The following is a 24,587-nucleotide window of genomic DNA, read 5'->3' on the forward strand; positions in this document are numbered from 1 at the left end:
CTTGAGACATTCTCTTTTCTATCTGCTTAAGCATACCCATAGTAATTAGCCCTCTGCATGTTTCAACACACATAATTTATAATTGATAGTTTAGTATGGATACCAGAGGACTTTTATTTTTTGTGTGTTTGCTTTTTTAGATTGATAATGAAGAATATGGGGAAGCTTTGTCTTTGGCTCAAGCCTATGGCCTTGATTCCGATCTTGTGTACCAAAGGCAGTGGAGGAAGTCAGCTGTTAATGTCGCTTCAATTCAAGACTACTTGGTGGGTTTGTTTTTTGTGGCTCTTAGGCTTTCTTATCAGTGTGGCTGCATTAGCTTTACAGAAATTGAATTCTCAGTTGTGTTCTAGTTTGTGCAACAGAAATTGGTGGCAATTTGGAGAACTGTCCTGCAAATTCCACTTGTGTCATCTGGAAGAAAGTGATCTTTTTAAGTTAACTGAAGGCCTGATTTGGAGACCTTGGAAGTTAATGAAAATTTTTCTTTTCAATATCTTCTAATTTCTCTGAAAAACAGCTTGCTTTCTCTGGTGTAACCTCTCCCCACCACACAGCCATAGATTGCTGTCTAGCAAATGAATAATAATAATTTTGAAATATGAAGCATTTAAATAACTTCCAAATATTTTAAAAAATTAAATGGGAAGATGATGTTGGGAGTTACGTAGCAAAATTTGAATAGCAAAATTTGCAGTAAGCTCTGCTTCCTTGGTAGTTACATAGCAAAATTTGAATAATAAAATTTGCAGTAAGCTCTGCTACCTGTAACTGGAGTTTTTCAGTAGAATCAAGCTTGGAGGTTTTTGGCTTGAAGAAAGACTTCAAACTCAGCAGACAAGTGTTGTCAAAGCTGCACGACCTAGTGGTGTTATAGGGTAAAGTCCTCTAATATCACAAGAAATACCATCTAAGTTTTTGTTGCTGTTTTTTTTTTTTTTCCAAGTCAGGTATTAATTGAATATCAAATAAGATTTTTTTACAAGTAGCCGTTCTTTGTGTTATGGAATCTCAGATGAAGATCAGCAGATAAGGGCAATAATATTTTGTGACCGTGTGTGGGTTTTTTTCTGTCACACAATCCTGCTGGCATGTGAAGATGTTGGTAATGAAAATGACTTCAGTGCTATCATGGACTATACTTGGCTTATAAAAACTTTTTATTGTAGCACCAAACTGTCACATTTTGTTTAGTATAAGGATGAGTGACCCTCATTAGGGAATACAAATAATAAATTCTGTTTCCATTGTTCTAAAAGTTCTATAACATTTGGCATTTCTTTTTCTTTTTCTACACTGTATATTCTAATTATGTTTTAGGTTGGGATTTTTTGCTTTCTTGCCTCTTTTGGTTCACCTTGTCAGTTGTCAGATTAATTCTATGTTTTCCTAAGTGAAAGAAACACATTAGAAGTTTATATCTGTGGTTTCATTGCGTTGGATTGATGTAATACTGTGTCTTGGACAGAGCAAAATTAAGAAACGTTCATGGGTTCTTCATGAGTGCTTGGAAAGAGTTCCAGAGAATGTGGATGCTGCTAAGAAGCTGCTTCAGTATGGCTTGAAAGGCACAGACTTGGAGGCTCTTGTGGCCATAGGAAAAGGAGAAGATGGTGGCAGGTTTGGGAAGAAGTTTTTCTGTTTGTTTGCTTTCTTTTTAAAGAGGATTTTTTAGAATATCAGGTAGTGATAGGACTAGGGGAATGAAACAAAGCTGGAAGTGGGGAGATTCAGGCTGGACATGAGGAAGAAGTTCTTCACCATGGGAGTGGTGAGAGCCTGGAATGGGTTGTCCAGGGAGGTGGTTGAGGCCCCATCCCTGGAGGTGTTTAAGGCCAGGCTGGATGAGGCTCTGGCCAGCCTGGTGTAGTGTGAGGTGTCCCTGCCCATGGTAGGGGTGTTGGAACTAGATGATCCTTGTGGTCCCTTCCAACCCTGACTGATTCTATGATTCTTAAGTCTTTTCTAATAATTTGGTGGGGTTTTTTTTAATCAATTGCTAACAAAAATGTGAAGATGCTTTTCCAAGACTTAAAGGAAGGTTATGTTTGGCGTTAAATTATTCTAAAGCTGCCTAAAAGATGCCTACTCTAATTTTACTTTTATAATAGGTAAAATCTCAGTTCGTATTATTTACTGCATATTCTCAGTTCTCTGGATTCCCTTCATTTTCTTCACCATACAAAACTTCTGATGTCACTATTTCTCTATGATTGTTTCTGTTGCTGCTTCTCGAAGCTGCAACTGTCCCTGTAATTGTATTTTGTTTTATGTCTTAATTGTTGTAATGATCTTCTGTTGTTCAAATGGGGGGAAAAAGCAAAATAAGTGGTCAGTGAGCAAATACATGCAGAGACAAGTCTCTTCAGTATTCAGTTCCTGGTGGTAGAAATACAAGAGGCTGTTTTTAATTTGTGCAGTAATGTGTTACCATTCTATGCTGTGGAGCTGCAGCCAGTCCCAGTGCTATCATCATAGCTATGTGGTTGGTGGTTTAGGTTTTTTTTGTTTGCTTGTTTTAGGGAGGGGGTTGAAACAAGATGTTTCTTTTTGTCCTCTGGTGAATATCTGCTGGTTTATATAATAGCAAGTCTCAGTATTATCTTTTTCTGTACAAGTTTAGATTCTTTAGTTAAGACATAAATGGAAAGCTGTGTTAAGTGTGTTTGTTCAAAACTTAGTTCATCGTATCTTTGTTTGCATTTTTGTTTTGTTTTGTTTTTTTAATCAACATTGATTATATTGGTGGTTTTGTCTTTCAGATTTATCTTACCAGGGGAGGTGGACATTGAAATTCCCTATGAAGAGTTTTTGTCACCAAATGAAGAAATGGATACCAGAAAGGAAAAAGAAGCCAAGAAGCGTCGAGAACTTCTATTATCAGTAAACTTCTCAAAGTAAATGAAGCATTAGGCTGTGGTTTTTGGGTGGGTTGTTGTTTGGTGGTAGGGCTTTTTTTGGTTACTGTTTTTTTTTTTTTCCCTTTTCATAGTTACAGGTTTGTTATAAGTACACAGTTGCAAGAAGATAATTAATGTGTGTTTATTACTAATAGGAAAGTAGTTTAAACTTTAATTGGCATTACACCATGTCAGAGTTCTTGGTTTACTTAATTTCTTGGTATATTCAAGTGAACAAAGTAATTCAAATGTGCAGCTGTTTTCTTCACATGATGTACAATACCAATTGTAAACATAAAAAATCCTGTTTTGAACAAAGGCTGACACTGGAACAAAAGGAGCTCTGCCGTAGCAGGTTGAAGCTATTAAGTTACCTTGATCGCCTTGAAACCTATGAGGTGAGAAAACTTGATTACTGGCAACAGTTCTTTTGCGTTCTTAATGCATAGGTATTCCTTAAACATTTTTGTCACATCATCATACCTTTTTTTGTTGTTGTTATTTATTGTAGTGTTAGTGTTTATACTCTTTTTGAGACAGTATAGTCTCTTAGTTTGGAAAAATGTGTTGATTTCTGTTTAAGTTACTCTGTTTTTCCTGCTTTACTATTGCAAATGGCCACCTTCTAGTGTTGAGAGGTACAGCTGGGCAGAAACCTCCTTTGTGCATACTGTGACTGCGTGGAATTCAGTTATGCGACAATATGGGATGCAGAGTTGGTACAGGATTCCTAGTATTTTACTCTGCCAGTCTCTTTAGCAAGATCTGTTTATGTAAAGTAATGAACCTTTCTTCTATAAGCTTCCCAGAGTGAAAGGTTTTGGAAAGTGAAACTATATTTTTTTTTTAATTTTAACTTTGCAGCTGGCAATAGTCATATAATGACTTTTACCACATCTCTTTGTAACTTATGTTTTCTAAACTCTAATTAAGATAATGCAGAGAGTTGTCTTAGAATATCAATTGAAAATGCATCTGTTTGGTTTCTTTTTTTTTTTACTGAAATAAAAAACAAGAGCATGCCTTTCCATATATATCTCACACTTACTCATCCAAAGATAAAGGAACATGTAAGATTGGCTTTTGTAAATCAGACTTGAAAACCAATGTTCTATAAGTGGCTTTTTTCTGTTTTTTCTTTTTTCTTTTCTTTTCTTCCAAATTTTAAGGAAATTCTTGGAGGGCCTCTTGCAGCTGAACAGCATTATGATGGTGAATTCTTCAAGAAGTTCAGAAGTCAGAATATTGTACTTTCAGCAAGAACTTATGCCCGGGTATTAATGTTTATTTTGTTAGAATGTAATTTTCATTTGGTATTGCTATTTGCACTGAAATGCATTTCTTTCCTTCCCCTTTCTTTTGAACTTCATTGAAATGGGAATTTAAGAGGTGGAGGGAGTATTTGATTGTAAGAACATTTTTAAATTAAATGCTTGTTGCATGATGTAAGTTTATATTTCTTGCTCATTCTCAGTCTATATTAGTCTAGCTCTGCAACTTAATGCTTTGCTTTTTTAGGAAAGCAATGTCAGAGCCCTGGAAATTTTGTTCACTTTCCATGGATCAGCTTTACTTCCACACAGACAAGCAATTCTCTCTAATTTTCCAGAGACTACTTCACCCCATGAATATGCTTTCTTGTTGCCTGAAGCTTGGTAAGGTTGCATCAGTGGTTATTAACTAAAAAACATATATTGTTTTTTTTAGGCTAAAAAGTTTCCGTATATAGTGATTCATTATTAGTTATTACCAGGAATCAGAGAGCAGTTTTTTTTTTCATATACTTGATCAGTCTTCATTTTTTTCTTTACTTTTTGGTCTCTTGGTTACTATCAGGAAAGTAGGAAACTTAAATGTTCTTGTCTCCATTACACATACAAGGAAGCATGTCCTTTTCTGACCTGAAACTACCCAGATTTTTGTAGATATAAGTACAAATCTGTAACTGATTTATAATAGCAGTCAACGTTAGGAAATCAGTGATACAGTATTTAGCTCCCTGGAAGCAATAATGTTTTCCTGGATTTGTTTTGAAGTTTAATTTAGCATTTAAGCAGTCAGTAACTTCAAAATTACTGTTCTTCTTACTGATTCATATGCAGCTTGCAAAGATAAAATTATGAAAACCTTTAAACCCAGACTTCCCTATTCTTTCATTTCAGCATAAAATGTTAGCTTACTGTCAATTTCATATAAACTTTCACATGAGAGTTTTTCTGAACAATGTAACATTCTGTGTATAAATTGAAAATATTTTTTGTGCTTTTAGACTTTTTCTTTCAAATGCTTCAATTGTGAAAAAAGTTTTGAAGTTCTGATTGTTCACTTTTGTTTGGATCGTATTTATAATGTAAGAAGGAGGGAAGAAGGATCTTCTTAGCTGTGGTTGTGACATTTTTTTGGTGTTCACAAACAGTTTCCCGTTCTGAAGTTTTGTTTGTTCTTTGTTGTGATTTTCATTTTGTTGTTCTGGTTGGTTTGTGGTTTAAGAAACTGACTTACGTGCTTAGAGGGAAAACGACAGTTAATAAAGAACGTTTAACTACTGATCTGGTAGTAAAAGGATGGAGTTATGAGTTAAGTACTTAGTTTTGTCTGCTATTGGAAAGTGAATGTATATAGTTTGAATCTTTATTCCCATGGCAGACAGAACTTTGCAGTGCAGGTTCATGCTTTTTCATGTTGAGGAACAGATAATACTGTATGTCTTTCGAAATGGTTGTCTTTGGACAACTACAGAATGGGTTATTTGTGTGACTAGAATTACTAGTATTCTGTAGATATGTAGTTGTTATGAAATCTGATTTAAATGACTGTGCTAGTTAGTTCTCTGTAGAACACATTATAGAGATGTAATTTGCTTTAAATTAGCTGATTAAACAAGGCTATGATGCAACTTAAAAAACTATTTCATTCCCATATAATATTAAATTCAAGTACTGACTGCAATTAATAAACTTCTGAACAAAAGGAAGGCCATAGCCAAACTATATACCCCAGTGTTTTAATTTATAGCAGAAATGTCTGCAGCATTATGATTTAGTCACTGCAGCTTACGCAGCTTCTAATTACAGTGGTCGTGGGGTAAGGGTGAAAACGATTCAATCTGTCCTCCTGAATTTTGGCTCCAGACAAATGATGAAGGATTCTGAATTAGGAAACAGCTTAAATCTGGTTTCGCATTTCAAATTCCATAGTGCTGCAGTTATGAAATAGGATGTATGCTGGATATCAGAAGAATTTTCCATTTACAGTTGCAAAAAGGAGAGATCTCTTTTGTGATTTCTTTTAGCTCATTATTTTTCTAACAATTCAAGGCCAACCAGCAGGCTAACTGGTTGCTATGGTGCATGTGATGAGGCTAGTAACATGGACCAACTGCATGATAATGCCCATGCTAAAAGTGCAACCTGCCCTGGTGGCCTTTCTTGAAGAATGCCAGGTTGATGCCTTATCTGAGGAGGCTGAGCAGCACTCCTGATGAGCAGTGTGCAGCTAAGGAGGCAGAAAAGATTTTGGTGGAGGGGAAAAATACTGTAGTTTGTCTTCTAGATCTTCATGTATGGCCCTTTGTATTTAGGATAAAGTACTACTGGGAATTGACCATATTGTGTCTGTGTATCTGCACTTCAATCAATAATAGGGTTGGTTCCCATTTGGAGCTCTCTGACTCTTATCCTTATGGAAATTCACCACATTGCTCTCTGTTCTTGAAGTTCCCTTCTCTAGGGGAATCTGACTGAGGAAAAACTTGAGATTGCGTAGCAAGTGCTGCCTTGTTTGTGCATGGAACAGGTGAGGCAATACACATAGGTACCTCTAGGCATTGCCAAGGCAAAAACATTGAAATGGTTGCTGTACACCACCAACTTGAATGCACATAGTGCTGTATCTGAACAATTTTATTACCTATAAGAAATGTTTGAGTAAAGGCTGCATTGCCGTTTCTTTTTGACTGAAGCCTCCAGTTCAGCTGCAGATAGTAAATTCTAAGTACATAGTGAAAGAAAGGGTTGTTTTGATAGTGGATTCTATAGGCATAAACGGTTGTTTTTCTTGCTATGGCACATGGCATTTACAGGTCAGTGTCACAAAAACTTTAATTCTTATCAAGGGAGAGTTGGCGTAACAAATGAGGTGGGGGGGAGAATTAGACTTTCCTTTTTTTTTTTTCTGACTTCTGGGCCAGGTTGTTAGGAAATAAATACTCTCCCCAACCCCTGTAGCTTCTTGTAAAAAGTCTCAAGTTGTAGGCATCTCTTTCTCTTGGCACATGTTTTGTAGCTTGTCATCTGTAGGGGCCACTCTCAGAACTGTTCAGGAGGAGGTTTGTAATGTCTGAGCAGAGGATTTATGTATTCATGAGACTCTTAAAAAGCACTGTGAGTTATATAAGCTCAACAACTCTCAGAGCTGAGAAGGAATCTGAAATACTAAGGTGTATTGTTGGTATTGTTGGCTCCGTATGTCTGTTGGCTTCAAACTGGTATTGTGATAAGCTGACATTAGTCAGGGGTGTGTTTTTTGCAGAATTGTGATTGTGGTATTTTATTACTTCTTTTCATATTGTTTCTTAGCTTCTTGTATAATGATGAGTCTTGAATCTCTGCTGCCTCTTCATCATTGGGATTCATGCTCCTTCTCAAAGATCCATCAGATGTACCGACTTACCTGTTAGGACAACTAGATTGAAGATAGTAAAAGTTTAGGTATTCAGAGGAGATGATAGCTCCTTCTAATCTTGTTTTAATAGCTAGAGTTCTTAGTCTATATTTAAGACTGTTGCCCTCTGGTTTTTAAAGGTCATTTCAGGGAAAAAAGAATACATTATTGCTATTTTAAATACATAATCAGAGTCTTCTTCCTTTTCTTTGCATTTTCTTATCCTTTTTATTACATCTGAGTGTTGCATTGCTCACATTTTAAAGTCTCAGAAGTTGAGAAATTCAAATGTATGGTGCCCTTCCCAGCCATAAGTCTGCTATATTGCACATTACACTGGCAGTAAAAGTCTTTCCTCTAAGATACTGACTTTTTTATGTTTCTACTTTTTTTACTCCTTGACTTTCTCAAATACTGGTTTTCAGTCATGGCTTGAAGTGAAATTTTACTGGAGAGTTTTGGATGAATTCCATTTGCCTGATGAACTGGGGTGGGAGTAGAAATATCTTCTAAAAACTTAGTGAAGCTTTTAAAATCTGAAAATTTCCAAGCAATTGACTCTCTTATCTGTTAATAGATAAATACTGCACAATTAAAGAGAGCGGTTCATAAACAGTAAACTTTGCTTTTCGGTAACGATTTCTTCTGAACTGTGTTTTTAATTATTGCCTGTGGCACTGCAGTAGCCTACTTTTAATCCCTCCATATCTCTATATAGTGGGATTATGGAAGTGGTAATTTGAATGTGAAGTCTGAAATAATTTACAGTGTACCTACAGTAAAATACAGAAATCATAAATTCTTCTAAGTGTACCAGTGTCAGCAGAGGGAACAGAATACTTAAGGGTTCAGGGTATTCCTCTTATCACGAAACACAAATTTGAGATAATTTTAATAAATAAAATTGGTATCGAGTACATTCTTCAGAAATCTTTTGAGTAGGTAGCAAAACTGTTTGATGGAAATGTTACCTTATTTTTTTGCACTTCAGTATCTTCCATATATAGTTTTCTCACCTCTAACAGAACAACACTTAAATGTGCTATGTTCAGGATTGTGCTAGTATGTAACACATAAACTTACAAATGCAGAATTAATGTTTATAACACTATTTCTTGATACAATGAGACATGATTTAAAAAAAAAAAAAGAAAAAGCAAAGATTCATCTCCTCCCAAAATATCTCAGGAGAAAAAAAATCCCAAACCTACTCTTAAAATTGAACATCTTTTATCAAAAAGATATTGTTTCATAAATGTGTTGGGGTGAATTGTCTTTTGCCTTGGAGTCTGAATTCTATGAGCACAAAATTAAAAAAGAAAAGATTGGAAAAATATGTGTAATCCTCAGGTAGATGAGTCTTGGAGACAGACCTGCTGCATGAAATGCTTGAAGAAAAAAACCCAAAACACAACTACCCAGATAGCTGCCATTAATAATAGAAGGAATTGGACTGTGACCTTAAAACTGAATTAGACCTTCCTCTTTTGAAAGCCTGTCCTTGGAGAGAAAAATAAACTGCAGGTTTGAATAAATGCAGTTTAGTAGGATACAGAAACTACAATAGCATGGACTTCTTTTGTCAAAGAGAAGAACAGGAAGAATTGCCAAGCCAATATAAACAATGGAGTGAAAAGAGCAATACAGGAAAAGTCAGCTCTTTTTGGAGAAACAGAGTCGAATACCTCCCTAATCTGTCAATTTACTGGGCTCCAATCATATTTATTCTACTGTTGAAAAGATGATACAAGGGGGGAGAAGCAGGGGCTCGGGAAAAAAAGAAACACCCTACCACACTAATACTTGTGTAAAGTTATGGTATGGCACAGCTGAGGGTTTATTTTAATTGGAAAAGAAGGCCACTTACTGTAGTGACTACAATGATCTGTCCCTATAGCTGGAATTTTGTGTGAGTGTCTGCTGCATAATAGTGCAGACTTAACCTGCACCTCTCTGACCTCTGTGGCATTTCAGTTTCTAGAACAAAACTATTAAGTTACGTTGCATAAGCAGAGAGACTGGTGAATTCTGGATGCAGTAGCATAGACTCTGTGTTGCATGTAGGGCCAGCTGCCTCTGGAAGCTAAATTCACCACTTCCAACCAGTTAGGCTTAGATATTATGTGCAGGGCATATGTTGTGATTCTGATGTGCACCAGTACAGATGGATTTGCTGCACACACAGAATCATAGTATTATTTCATTTGGAAAAGACCTCTAAGATAATTGAGTCCAACCATCAATCTAGCATGGTGTAAACAAAAACATGGTAGAAAAATGGGATTCCTACCTCATTGCATACATGCATCCATGTCTGTATCCATCTTCTCCATCGCATCTGCATTCATGTTTATGAGTTTGCAGACTGCAGTGGTTTTTTCATGCCTCAAATTTTTCACAACCAACTTGCTTTTCTTTTTACAGCTACTTTTTGCAAGGTTTTGTTGCTTTTTTGTTTCTGCATGAGTCACTGGAGTTACTGATAATGGAAATTTGAGGAGGTGGAGCAGGGGGGGGAAACAACTATGCTAGGACATGACAGTTAAGAACACGATCTTGTGATAATGCTGAGGTAAATACAGCCCTTGAATGATTTCTTTGCTTTTACAAAGAACTGAGGTACAAGGATCTTCCATACTTTGATACTGCTCAGATGGTTTTATTGCAGTCCTTACAACTGAATTCCAATAGACTTTTTCTAAACTCTTCAGAATGACAAGAGAAAATAAGGACAGTTGCATACAGTCATGTGAAGATCAGGAGGGAGTTACATGTTGTTTTGGTTGTTTGGGGTGATTTTTTTTTTTCTTAGCATCATTGAGGAGGTGAAGGAAGGTAATAGCTCTGAGTGGTGTGGGTTTTGCTGTTTGTTTTTTAGAGAAGATAGTTATTGAGTGTGGCTTGACTCTTGGTGCTTGCATTACAAATATAAAATTGTCTCTCACATTATTCCTTTGGTGAACCTGAATACTTTAAAAATGGCCAATCGAGCCAGAGTGAAAAATACTTCTAAAAGAATTTTCCATGGCTTACCCATACACCTGACTTAAAATATGTAACTCCTAACTTCTGCTTTGAGAAGGGAAAAAAAGTTGGAGTAGATGTTTTCTAGTCAAGAATACTCTACATGGAGATTCTTTCCTAGGAACTGAAGAGTCTTCTAATCTTTAGTATTTTGTGGCAAAGTCTGTTAATGAGATTTTATGGAAAACATTTGAAGTATGCTTACAGTACTTCTTGAACTGATGTGTCTGGATGGCTCTAGGTTTCATGCCTGCACGATCTTGTGCTGAAACATGAGATTGGTCTTGGTAGATTTGACCCAAAGCGAAATGGCCAACAGCACTTGTGAAGAGAAAAAAATAGGTACAGGCATGCACGCTGCAATATTTACCTGAAGTTTCTCTAGTATGTATAATATGTGGTTCAAATATTTGTGAACTAGATGTTCTCTAGACATAGTAGACTTTCATGACACTATTCCAAGAGTTCTTGTATTTTTGAACCCAAATACAAAGTGTTTTATCTTCTACATCATACAATTAGCTACATAACAGCTTAGCTACGTATGGTGTCAAACAGCATTTGCTGCTGTTAATCTAAAATGAGGCCCTGCTAGTCTTATCAGTGTTTACAGTGTTGTAGGAAGTAAAAAACAGTGACATGTCATTTCCTATTTAAGTGAAACAGGAAAACTAACAACTGTAGTCAATTTGGGCATATTGGTGGTTTGGGTTTTTTTGCTGTTGTTTCCTTTTTGTTTGTTTTGTTCCTAGGATTCTTCATTTTGCCCTGCCATTTATAGAAGGGATGACCACACAGACTTTTTAATTTGGTCATTCACATTGCTTATCTCTGTAGCTTTCAACTTCTGTTGTACCCTGTTGAATAAGGTAGGCAGAGAGAGGCTGAGTTGCACTTTGTTTCCTCACTTGATGGATTTTGGAGGTGATGGGAAAGGGAGAAGTAAAGCAATTGTCAAAAGAGCAAAGTCTGGAAACTCAAACTGAGTGAGTTCTTTCTCAGCAAGCATTTTTTTTAAGTAATAAACTTTCACCTTCAGCTGAACCTATAAGCCAGTGTGAGGAATTTAGTTTCAGTTCAGTCAGTATTTAGTCTATGACTTGTGTTAATTTGAAAGGATTCTGTTTTAAAGTTTATTAAAAAAAATAATGGAAGCTGTTGGAATTTAAAGGCAAAACTAAGTGTGTTTTGTATTGCAGGAATAAGGAAAAAGAAAATGTCTAGTTTAGATGGGGAGAGGAAAATACAGATTGTTTTTTGAAATGAGTTGGAGAGAAGGACCAGATAGGTGATTGTATCAGTCTGTGAAAGAAGGATTTTTTTCTAGTACTTTTGATTTTAGTCTGGACAGATAACTCCTACTCACCTAAAAATAAAACTGTTTAGTCTCTAATAATTGTTTATCACGGTCAGGAAGGTGGCTCAATTATGTTAAGAATAGTTGGAGGGAAGAAACATAAAATTTATCCCAATATTCAGGTCAGATAAGAAAATTGGCAACTTTCTGAGAAGTTTCTCCTGTGGCATTGAGATGATAGGGGAAGACTTACTCAGGTAAGACGCTGTTACTTGAGAGAATTGTGAACAATCCACAAATGGCTATTTGGAACAGGAATTTGCTTTTGGAGTCAATACAGTAAGTGGTATCTGCTGCAGTTTTCTAAACCATGTCTCTAGTGACACATCTACACATCTTTTAAATACCTCCAGGGATGGTGACTCAACCAATAAGTTGGCTTAATAAGAGGTGAGTGAGAAAGAGACTAATAGGGAGGGGCTGAATTTGTTTTGCAGTACTGTTTGTTAGTAGTGGAGCTGTGGGAAGGAGACTAAGTGAAGGGCAAGATGTGGTTTGAGAGCTCCTCTCAGCTTGACTTAGTGATTCTTCAGCTTCTGGAAGTATCCAAGTCCTCAGGCTCCTTTACTAACTTCCACTTCTAAGAGCAACTGAATCTCTTTATACCCTTGATCTCTATTGATAAAAAATTGTTAAAAAGATTTGATGTAGTCAAGTCTTACAGACCTATACTTTGTCTGAAATATATATTTATTTAATACAGTAAAACAACAAAATCCTAGCATTACAATAACTAGAGGCAGAACAGGATTTAAGGTATTGGTATGTGTCATTAATATTGGGGGAAAAAAAATCAGCCTATGTGTAATGTAAAATTGGACTTGTTACCTGAAAATCTCCTCTTACTGCTATTCTCTCGTAGTTCTGCTACAGTTTTGTGAACATGATTTGAAACAGCTTCTAGAATAAAACCCTTGTCTGTCCTCTGCTCTGTAAAAGCTCATTGTCTTCTTTCCCCCCAACCAAGTAAGAAGGTGTGTTAATGTTAAAGCAAACACCCTCCCCAAACTAAACAAAACCATCAACCAGTCTCCCTAGAATGTCTTCTTAAGCCTACTGGGAAGTGAATGGAGAAGTTTTTCTATGAAAATAAATTGTCTTGAGCTATAAAACTTTGTCCAGTTTTCTTTTTAGGCTTAATAGAACATAGAAAAGGAGAGTATTATTGATTGTAACATAAAGACATATTTGATTGTATAATTTGAAGGGAATGTTAATCATGCTTTGACTTTTCTGGTAGTTGACATTTCAGCTGATATAGAGAACTCTTTCATAAACTGAACCTTCCATAATAACATTCCCATGTATGATGTTTGAAATATGACTGTATTAATGTAGTTTATGAAACCAAATTTAATTAATATTTAACATGAATTGATAAATTACACTATTATAGACTTAAGCAAGCAAACAGCTCCCTGCAATCCCAAATAGGCGTGGGCTGATGATGAATCTATCTCAAATGAGAAAGTGACTTTATTCCTGTTGCTTACTATAAATGTTAATTAGGAGTTTTCTTTATTTTTTTTGGGTGATGTTACTACATGGTACCTAACTATAAAGATAATTGTGGGGTTTTGTCTAACTGAACTGGAATTGAACACAGATGACAGTGTAGCTGAAACAGTTTCCCATCTTTTCCTTTCATTTCTTTTTGACTGTTATAGACTGCAAATATGTCTCTGTTAATTTATTGCTGGCATATTTGATTTGGAGGGTTAGGATTACAGTTAGTTCTTAGAGAAGGGAAAGAAAGAATGTCTGATCTTGGAGAAATGTGTGGGTATGGAGGGCAGGATTGTCAATATGGACATGCCTACCTTTGTTAAATGTGTGTAGCTGTTGCTCAGTGAGATAGTTACTGATTTTTAGTTTGTTGTTTTGACTCTTAGATCTTAGGAAATTGATTTGTGTGTTGGAATTGGGTTTCTTCTTAAGATACTGAGTTATGGTGCTGCTGTGCAATGGATGAGAAGATTATGTCAGTTGTGAATTTATAAATAGGGATTTTCTGTCCAAGCAGTATTGCTGTTGCTGGGTTTGATCAGGGTCAGGGAAAAATTAATGAGATTTAAAATAGCTTATTGTTCCAGTATGCTGAAACTTGAATGGTTTCAGTTTGTACGTGGTTTGTTTCTTATTTCTACAAATGCCAGAAACGATCTGTTTTTCTTCTTCCCCCTTAGTTTTTTGTTCTCCATAGCTTGACATGGTTTTCTCAGGTTTTACACTGCTGAAGTAATGGTGTTCTTAATCTGCATCTTCAACCTTTTTTTTTTTTTTTGATTGTTTCAACCTCAGTGTTTGGAGAATGTTTAACTGTGGAAGGTTGTAGTCAGAAAACAACATTAAAATTAATTGAGAAGATCAGCAGGGAATATCTCGTTTCATTTCAGTATAAGGATTTCTGCTAACATTTGAGGAACAATAGATTTGTTTTGTTTTGTTTTTTAAAGGTATTAGGATCATAGGTTTTTACTCATTTCAGTTTTCTGTGTCAGCATATAAAGTCAGAATAGTTACTGTGAAGCAGTAGTGTTTTTTTCCTTTTTTTGTGTGTGGTTTTTTTTTGTGGATTTTTTTAAGTGTGGTCAGTAAGTAAATCTATTAATTTCTTTCTATGGATTTTTAATGATATAGGTAGACTATGTGCTTGTACAGATAATAACATGCAGGCAGAATCAGTCTTGTAAAGCTGCATTAAGAAGTGAAAAAATCTTAAAGATTCAATACTGTAATTAAATGACATGCTTATGAATTCACAGAAATATCTGCATATGCATTGTATTCACAATTAAATAAAACCCAAGAAACAAAAAACACTGTGTAAAGCTTCCCTTTTCTGTTATGCCAGTTACAAGCAGGGGACACTGAAGATTCTTCCTTGGAATGAGCAGAAACATCGTGAAGAAGACTGGTGTGAAAAAGCAGAGTGCAGGTAAGTATATTGAAAAAGCAAAAAAGTTTTAATTTATATACATTTCAGATAAAAAAATGTACTTATTAATTCTTAAAATATGGGAAATACCCAGGAAGACTCATTTCTTATTTTGTGCACACTAACTTGTGTTTTCAGCTTTTTTTAGTCAGTCTGAGTAAGCACTCTTTCATGTTACAGTATTTATGTTCAGTGGGATTGTGATGAGTAACTTCTGTAAATGCATGTAAGCAAAGGGGAGGTTACTGTTGGAAATACTGACTTAATCATCTTTCTCTCTGCCCTGCTACATGTCAGCCATAACATTATGATAGCACCATTAATGGATCACAAAGCTGCCTTTCACTGGGTGAGGAACAGATGGAAAGCAGAGGTTGGATTTACTGTGTCTTTACTGTAGAGGATTCTTTCCATCATGATCTGTCTCATGTTTGGAATTTCTGACTAGTTCCTTTGCTGCCAAAAATGAACACTTACTGTGGTTGACATTTGGGAAGAAGTCTGATATGAAAACTAGAAACAAATATATACTTAAACATATACTTACCTTTTTTTTTTTTCCTCCCACTTCCTTCCTTAAAGGCTGGTTGTTGAGCCAACTTTACCAGATGAAGGTGAATTTCTGTATGAAACACAGCCTGAGTTACTGAAGTACAGGACTACTGACCTTTCAGTGGATCTCGTTACTGACTGGTATTTGAGCAGAGCACAAGAAATTGAAAAATACGCAATGCAGGTGAGAATAGCAGTGGGGAAATGATGTTGACTGACTCATTGATCAGCCTTCTTCAACAGTCTTAATACATACTAATGACACTTTTCCCTCGTTAATGTACACTGTGTCTTAGTCTTCATTCTGACTTTTGAACGATATGGAATGAATATAGGAATGATTGGGAAGGCCTTTCACTTGGCTCACCATAGCAGAGAGCAGCATTTTTGTAGTCCACAAAAAATGGTTACCATGATATTTTCTGTTTGTAACTAAGGGAGGGAATGTTGTGTGCAGGGTGTCAGGAAACATGTTTTATTATCTGCCACATGATACTCTGTCATATATATCAAGATATGGCAGTCACATGTCACTGTCATATGCCAATATGTAGTGCTGTCATGATTGCTTCCTGGCAGGTTTGTTGTGGTACCTGTGGGACTACCATGCAGCTTATTTTTGCTTATTTTCTTCTTATTTTAAAAATGTATTAAACTCTGTGATAAAGATAAGCATTGCAAGTAAGAAGGGAGTTCATCACTGACATGCTCCAGTATTTTATTGCTTCTCAGGCTGATTTAGTTGCCTTAAAAAGAGGCTGACTGGAAGTATATCACTATGAGTTAGTTCTGATGGATGAGTTCTTTTATGCTTCAAGTTTGTAGTCCTCCAAGGCTCTTTAATCATAGTTCCCTGTGACCTTAAACAGCCTTTCAAGTAAGCAGCTTGCAAGAATCAATTAAATGGCTAATAAATAAATGGAATTTTGTTCTACTCTTCCAGACTTATTCCTACCTTACTGAAAACATACAGCCAGTATTGGTTTCTTTGAATTTGAAACAGAATCTTTTATATGAAGGCATTTTGAGTCACCAGGAAAAAATATTGTTATCTTCTGTGAAGTAAAATGCAGTTATTGATTTATAGTCAGCTAGAAAAGTCATGTTACATGCAGAAGTGTGCATAACTTCAGTTAACTGATTATCTTAGTTTAAAAGCAATCCTTCATATTCTGTGTGGTGAGATGAGGTGATGTATCTCTGTGTGATCTCCAGAAGGAATAGCATTACATGGACCACTAAGATGCATCTGAGTCAAAGACCTATAATAGCATATCCATTAATATTTAAGCATTGTATTTGGTCCTTGCAAATCAAAAAAGAGCAGTCCATTTAGTAACATACATGCCACAAAAACTTCTAGGAACTTGGAATTGCTTAAGGAATAGGAAAGAAAATAGATATATGAACAGTACTCATGGGTATGGCACTTGAAGCTATTCTTTTTTCAAACAGTTGTACAGCAGGGTTTTGTTCCTGGTTTTTAGGTGGACTGTGCTCTGTCCCTTGTTCGTCTTGGCATGGAGAGGAATATACCTGGTCTGCAGGTGCTTTGTGACAACCTGATCACTCTTGAGACAGTAGTTTATGAAACTGATGGTGATCGAACCTTAACTTTGAAGGAACTTGTAGAGATGAAGGACATTGAAAAGCTGAGGCTGTTGATGAAGAATGTAAGTATTTTTAATAAATTAGTAAGTATACCTTTATTTCCAGTAATTCATGTTACCTAGATGCTATGTATATAAAGACACTGTTAAAGGCTGATTTTTTTCTAATGAACCTTCATCTTATAATATACAAAAATTCAATGTTTGTATTGTTCCTTTTTTGTTGTGGCAGGGTTGTTTTTTCTTTATTTGTTTTTTTAAAAAAATAAAATGTCTCACTTTTCCAAAAGACTTGTTTCTTTGTCTTAGGCACAGGACTAAATCTTAATAAATCGAGGCTTTTTAATGTTGTGAAGATCTTCAGTGTAGCTGCTGATGGTGCTGGAGATACAACAACATTGCATATTTTCCTTCTTTGTGTTCAACCTGCACATTGCATTTCAGAACAGAAAAAAAACCTTGGAAAGATTGAAAAATACCTGGAGATTGAACAGGGCTCTGAAATTCAATCAAAGCATGCATAAACACCAGAGGAGAATACTCACGCCCTTGAAGCTCCTCAGATTTTCAAAATTTTGCTAGTATTTATGTAACCACTCATCATTTGTTTTTTTATCTTGCATTCTTGCATACTGAAAGTAGTGCTACTCCAATATCAAAGCAAGCCAGCCTTGCATTTACACTGAAATTGCAGGAGGAATACAGCTAAGTTCTCCTTATGTAATAGCCTTTACTCCCTGTACTGCTTGGTTCCCCCAAGCTGTTGGATAGCACAAAGATGATGGATTGTTTCAGTGCTTTGTGATGTATTCATCTGTTGCAACAGTGATAAATGTCAGGATGTAGTTATAGTTTGTGATAGGTGAAGTTATATTTATCAAAATATGTTCTGTTTTAGTTTTTGTTTTCTGGTTTGTTTTGAACATGAAACTGAATTTGGCCTTTATTTCCCTGTCACTCGTGCTTTTCAGTCCTCTGATGAAAAATATGTGAAGAATGTTTATCAGTGGGTGATTCCTTTTCTCCACCGCTGTGAAAATCAGTCCCCTGGTCGTGCAAATTCACTTTTTAAAGAATATTTAGTAGCATTAGCAAAGGAGGACCTGACTCTACCATTGAAGATATTTCAGAATTCAAAGCCTGCTGTAAGTATAGAGCCTTGATGATTCTACTAGTTTCTTTGGAAATTCCTGCCCTGAAGAGGTTAATAAACAGGGTTAATTCATCTTCTAAATCAGGTTGTCTCTGATCTTAACTTTCTTGAATTCAGGACTTGTTATGTTTTAGAAAACATGAATTAAAAAGTGTTGTAGCTTAAGTTATGGTTCAGCTAAACTGTCCTGGATGAAGTTGTCAAACAGTAGTTTGTAATTATAATCTTGACCTAATAGAACAAAAATTATTGTAGATTCTTCTTTTAAGTAATTTTCTGGTGATGTGTTTAAAGTAAGTTCCCTGCATATTTCCTTTTGAAAAATACATATGAAAGTTTCATGATCTTACTGATATTTTTTTGTTTCCTAAGGAATTTTATTGGCATTAGATTTTAAGTCATTTCACCACACACCCTATACCAAACTCTCTCCCCCTCCCGTTGCACAACGAATGTTAAGAATAAAACGGGCCATTTAGGATGGAGCCAGGAATTCCACGAGCAAGAGTTGAAGTTATTTTACATGTCAGGGTTTCATACTGCCTCTACAGTCCAAATAGTGTTCCAGGGTGCATAAGTACATTTTTGCATACTGTTGAATGTTGTAAGTATATGGACAGAAAGAAAACCACAGCTGGTTTAGATATATTGATACTGTTGTACATATTATATAAATGTTTGCAGCATTTGCAGTTTATTTCCTCTGCCTTTCTCCCTCACACCTCTCAAATTCAAAAAGGGTATAAGGAGCCTATTCTTTCAAGCACCTGCATCGTAGGAAGCCAGCTGAATTATGTTTCAGGTTGTAACTTCAACAGGTATCTCTTTCTAACTTAGTGAAGTATTCTGATTACAACTGAAGAGAATTAATTTAATTCAAGTTCACAACTTTTCGTATTCAGAAGAAACTTAACTTGAAGTCAGAAGAGAAAATCAAAAATAATGTGCTTTCTTTTCTTGTTAGTGTCAGCAAAAAATTATTCCTGAGCAAGACCAGCTTATGATTATTGCATTGGAATGTATCTATAGTTGCGAACGAGATGATCAGCTTGCGCTGTGTTATGATATTTTGGAATGCCTTCCACAAAGAGGATACGGGTAAACATTTTCAGCTAGTGATTTGTAAATATTTTAGATATGTTAAGTATAGTTGTGAATTTAATCTTTAAAAAAAAATGGTTAGCTACCCTTCCAGCAAAAAAAGCCAACAGTTGTAATGGTTTCAAACAAGTGTATATGTGATTTTCATCAAGCAATGTTTCAAAGTGCTTGTCTTTGTATCTGTTATATGAATTGCAAGAAGAGATTGGAAGATGTATGTATTTAACACTAATTGTACAATATATTTGCAGGCCTGAAACAGGTAAAACAAACACTCTTCATGATGAAGTAGATGAACTGGAACGAATTCTTAGGTATTTAATTTTGCTAAAATAAATAATACAGTATTACAGAAGTCACTAGGCGTAGCCAAGGACTTTCTGAATGACAAGAAAGCAGCAAGAGTATTTATCTCAGTTTTAGTGCTGTCAACAACATAATCTCTAATTTATTTGTATTTAGAACTTAGAAATTTTAAATGGTGTGAGCTATTTGAATATTACAAAACTACACAGATATTTTCCTTGGAATAAAGGTGGAGTTTTTGCTTTTATTACTTTTTCTTTTTTGGGGGAGGACAAGAAGGTTACCTGGGGAATTTGTTATGATCCTGATAGTCTACAATGCTTTGAGTGATCAAAGACTAAAAGCTGTGAATGTGTGTCATCAGATTACTGGTGATAGGCATTCATTTAGCAGTATCTTTTTTTTTTTTTTTTGGTAAATGCTATTCTATCTAAGCCATACTGTTAGAGGCTTTGTGGAAACTTTGCATTTGTGGTGTATTTTCTGAGAGCTCTTTACGACTGCTGAGAGTACTTGTACAACTGCAGGATTCAAAAATGTTGACTATTCATTTGCAGTGTGTCAGAGCTGTTGGAGAAACATGGACTTCAGAAACCTGTTTCCTTTGTGAAAGACACTAAGGACAATGCAGAGGAGGCACGAAAGCTGATGATCAGGCTGACGAGGCACATGGGTCGCAAGTTAGTATTCACATGGGAATGGGAGATAAGGGTGAAAGGACAGTAAAATAACAGTACTTACAGTGAGAGAGTGTACTTGCCTGTTCAGTTCCAGTAGGGAACTGTAGTATTCAAACTGAACACAATGTAAATAAACCACATTTGTTAAACTCATGATTAACATGGTTAGTGTTTTGGCTTCATTTTCCACATTCAGAAAACTTTTTGTTTTGCTTCAAACCTGCCTCAATATGTTTGTGTTCAAGCAAACAAGCCAATTACAAAGTGCTGCAAGATGATGAACACTAAAAATGTAGCACACTGTAAATCAGATCTTTTTAGTCCTATTTAATTTTATTGACAGTGTAGGGCTTGTAAAATAACACTTTCTGGTTTTGGGGTGTATTTTCTTAGGAGCTCTTTCAATAGTGTAATTTATTGATTGTTACATATTGATTCTACCTCTTATATTTCCAGTGTATTTTTTAGTTTTTCTATTTTAGAAAGTAATTCATTTAACTCATCTTCCAACTGTATATGAATTATGACATGCCTCTTGGCATAAGCAGATAAAGATCTCAAACCCTGTCAAAAAACAGCCATCAAAATTGGTTGTTTGTGGTTTGGGTTGGTTGGTTTTTTTGTGTGTGTGTGTGCGGGTTTGTTTGTTTGTTTTTGTTTCTCTCCTGCACAATGGTTTATTGATGATGCTAAAGTAGTATTTAGCTTGGACATGCTGAAAGCTTTTCAAGGCTTCTTGAAACTTTTCTTTAGAAAGATCAAGCAAGTCAATGCCTCTGTAGGAAAAATGTTGATTTTTGTTCACTTTTGGTTGACACCCTTTGCTTTGCCAAAGTGAAAGCTAATGCCACATGAGAAAATCACTATTAGCTAGACTAGCTTGTGTGGCTTTAAAAAAAAAAAAGGGTTTTTTTTTTTCCTTCTTTTGCTTTCCCCAATCTGAAAGGTTCAATATAACATCAAAAAACCTTTGTAGTGCTTTTCCTAGTAAACGTTTTAATAGAGCACAACAAATTGTATAGGAAGCTTTGGTGGATAAACACAGATCCATGGACCCTGAGGGTCAAGAATCTGAATACCATTCCAACTTAAGGAACAAAGTAAGTTTGAAGGACTGTTCTATTAACTGCATGTAATTAATTAGTCCTTTGAGATTGTCTACAAGGATCAGCACTGTAGTGATCCTCAGCTGATGTTAGAGTCTTGTTTTTACTCAAGACTCTTGTTTTGGATCAACAAGGAGATGGCAATTCTAACTTTCTCATGTACTATTGGAAGTTACCAAAATCTGCTTGGAGGTCTTAATAAAGATTGCTTAGATCCATGTTTTATCCCACAGAAAACAAAGAGAAAAAAACCACTTTTGTTCTTACAGTTTTGTCATCAGTTTTATCCCACAAAAAACTGTTTTAATGTTAATATTAAAAACATTCTGTCTTAAAGGTCAAAAAAGTTGGAAATAACATTTGAGATAACTTGTATTTTTGGTTCTGGAACTGTAGTTTTATGTGCTGATTTTCTTGAAATTTGTTGAGGAACAAAATATTTAATTTCAAAAATGTTTGTAGGGAACCATCAGTGAGTGAAACACAGTGGAAGGAATTACTCCAGGATATTTTAGACATGCAGCAGAAAGTATACACATGTTTACATGCTGATACTTGCTATGAGGTGAGTTTTGTGTTTTCTTACTGATTTCTGTTCCAAGCAAGCTATAAATTCTCTTTCTATAAATTCTCATCTTAAATTGTGGCTCACAAATATGAATACATTTTCATGCATTGCGCTGGTTGTCTACTAGCTCTTTTATGTATTTTCATTCAAAACAGAAACGTCATGTGTTAATTTGTTACATCAAAAGTCCTTTTAATAAATGTCCTGTATATCTTTTTAAAAATTGTGTCAACCTCTTAAGACTTCATAGATCTGTGTACAAATGTCTTTAGTAATAAACACTTAAAACTAATGAAAATAAACAGTCTTTTACCTAAAATTTATCTTCATCCAAGACTTTTCTACTGCTTGAAGATGAGATGAAAACTCTAAAAAAAAACCTGTGTGTGCCTAAACCTCAAACCTGTTATGAGTATTTGCGAAAGACTGATGCAGAATCTGATTATGCATGTATTCTTATCTACATTTTCACTTCAGTGTACTGCAATTTATTACAGAAACAGTTCTGTGTCCACTATAATCAGTGTTCAAGTAGTTACATCTTTTAAAAATTTAAGTGAGTTTTACTAGTCTGCAAATAAAATTGCATAGGGCTACCAGTCTGGTTAGCTCTTGGGAGAAGAATTGAAAGCAAATGAAATAAAAAAAGGGGAAAAAACAAACCTTTTTAACCTATACAGAAGTATATATCCATACATGTAGTTGTACAGCTCAAACTTGCTCAAAGAGAACCACAGAGGTATTTAGTGTGTGAGGTTTTGTGATAGGCTAAGATTTATTGTATTTGGAAATTTTTGTAAGTGTATTAAAAGAAATTACAGTACCAAAGCATAGTGGAAACATTAGCATTTGCTTCAATCTGTTTTTTATATGTTCTCTCCTGTGAAGAAAGACTGAGAGAACTGGGGCTATTTAGTCTTGAGAAGAGAAGGCTCAAAGGGTATTTATAGCCGTATCAATGTCTACAAATACCTGGGGGATGGGTGTCAAGATGAAGGAGACAGTCTCCTTTTGGTAATGCCCAGTGACAGGACAAGAAATAATGTGTACAAGCTGGAACGTAGAAGGTTCCATCTCAACACAAGGAGACACTTCTTTATGGGTAATGGTGCACCGGAACAGGCTACACAGTTTGTGGAGTCTCCTTCTCTGGAGACTTTCAGAACCCACCTGGATGAGTTCCTGTGCAGCCTGCCCTAGGCGACCCAGCTTTGGCAGGGGGATTGGACTTGATGACCTCTGGAGATCCCTTCCAACCCCTAACATTCTGTGCTTCTGTGATTATTATTGTTATTATTTTAAATCTGTATCCTATGATTAAAAACCCACAATCACCACAACAAAGCTAAAATTATCTAGAAATAATGAAATTGCTTTCAAATGTAGTACTGTCGTATTCTAAGATTTGTTGATTTATATTTAATTTGTTGTGAAATTTACAACCTTCAATGAAGGCCATATTACTGCAGCCGCAACATTTTCTGAAATTATTAAATTCATATGTAGTTCTTCATTAGGACAATACTTAAAATATTAAAAAAACCTCTCAACAAACAAACAAAAAACCCCACACCACCAACCCCTCAAAAAAACAACAAAAACCCCAAGAATTTATTTTTGTGAGGAATTGGGACTGAATGTCTCAAAGTAGGCAAAACTTTGACCTGAAACTAAATTAGATGGTTTGTGGCAGATGCAGCATTATGTTAGTATGCATTATTTGAAGATAAGTGTTAATTGATACTTTTAAAGCAACTTACATGCTTAGTTCTAAATATTCTTAGTTTCTTCACAGTTAGAAAATTTCATCTGCTGTTATAGTTTTTAAGGTCTTAATACTGAACTGCCTTTTTAGATTCTTACGTCCTACTAACTCCTTAGAATGTAGGTATAAATAATTTTTGATCTCTAAGTCACACTGTAAAAAGGCTGCTAATAAGTTTGGGTTTTTTAATTTTTCCTACAGGAAGTCAAAATAACTAGCCGCCAGTTAATTTCAGCTTTATGTAAATTGTGGAAATTACTTGGTAGAAGTTAGACTTTCTGCTTGGACTGAATATATTCTTTTTGACTGAAAGATAACCTTTTAATGGAAGGGCTTGGTTTGTACAATGTAGATAAGCTTATTTGAAGTTGCTGCTGCAGGTTATTAAACTACTGTTCTTCCTTTTAGATATTCACAGAAAGTCTTTTATGCTCAAGCAGCATAGACAATATCCACTTGGCTGGGCAAATGATGCATTGCAGTGTTTGGTCAGTGGATCTACCAAGTTCATCAAAAGGGAAGTCACAGTACCGAGTCAGCTATGCAAAAAGTATTGATCTGGTTTTGGCTGCTGGCAGAGAATATTTCAATTCTTCAACAAGTTTGACTGATAGCTGCATGGATTTGGCCAGGTATATTTATGGTTATTATATATCAAAATAAATACTGCTCTTTTAAAGGAAACTTGAATTTAATTTTCCCAATAAGAAGAGATTAATCTTTTGTAGGTTTATTTCTCTTTATGTAAATTACAAAGTAATTTGAAACAGTATCTTTCAGTTTTGTAAGGGTTTTTTTTGGTTTGGTTTGGTTTGGTTTGGTTTGGTTTGGTTTTGGGGGGACTGTTATGTGAGATTTGTTTGTT

At 35.4% G+C, this 24,587-nt stretch overlaps 1 protein-coding gene across 2 annotated transcripts in view; it reads left to right on the top strand.

Moving 5' to 3' along the window:
• The window catches only part of NBAS (NBAS subunit of NRZ tethering complex), a 143,682-nt gene that overhangs the window by 21,946 nt on the left and 97,149 nt on the right, over positions 1-24,587 (top strand). For both annotated transcript variants that reach the window (XM_054383463.1, XM_054383464.1), the window contains exons 16-30: positions 141-266; positions 1,469-1,620; positions 2,763-2,897; positions 3,220-3,298; positions 4,070-4,174; positions 4,419-4,555; positions 14,798-14,881; positions 15,464-15,617; positions 16,921-17,106; positions 18,015-18,188; positions 19,161-19,294; positions 19,549-19,611; positions 20,161-20,283; positions 21,852-21,954; positions 24,131-24,354. In XM_054383463.1, coding sequence (XP_054239438.1) covers positions 141-266; positions 1,469-1,620; positions 2,763-2,897; positions 3,220-3,298; positions 4,070-4,174; positions 4,419-4,555; positions 14,798-14,881; positions 15,464-15,617; positions 16,921-17,106; positions 18,015-18,188; positions 19,161-19,294; positions 19,549-19,611; positions 20,161-20,283; positions 21,852-21,954; positions 24,131-24,354 — 1,979 coding nt within the window. The remainder of the gene's footprint in view (positions 1-140; positions 267-1,468; positions 1,621-2,762; positions 2,898-3,219; positions 3,299-4,069; positions 4,175-4,418; positions 4,556-14,797; positions 14,882-15,463; positions 15,618-16,920; positions 17,107-18,014; positions 18,189-19,160; positions 19,295-19,548; positions 19,612-20,160; positions 20,284-21,851; positions 21,955-24,130; positions 24,355-24,587) is intronic.

The sequence above is a fragment of the Indicator indicator genome, chromosome 9 (assembly GCF_027791375.1).
Source record: "Indicator indicator isolate 239-I01 chromosome 9, UM_Iind_1.1, whole genome shotgun sequence".
Classification (NCBI taxonomy): domain Eukaryota; kingdom Metazoa; phylum Chordata; class Aves; order Piciformes; family Indicatoridae; genus Indicator; species Indicator indicator.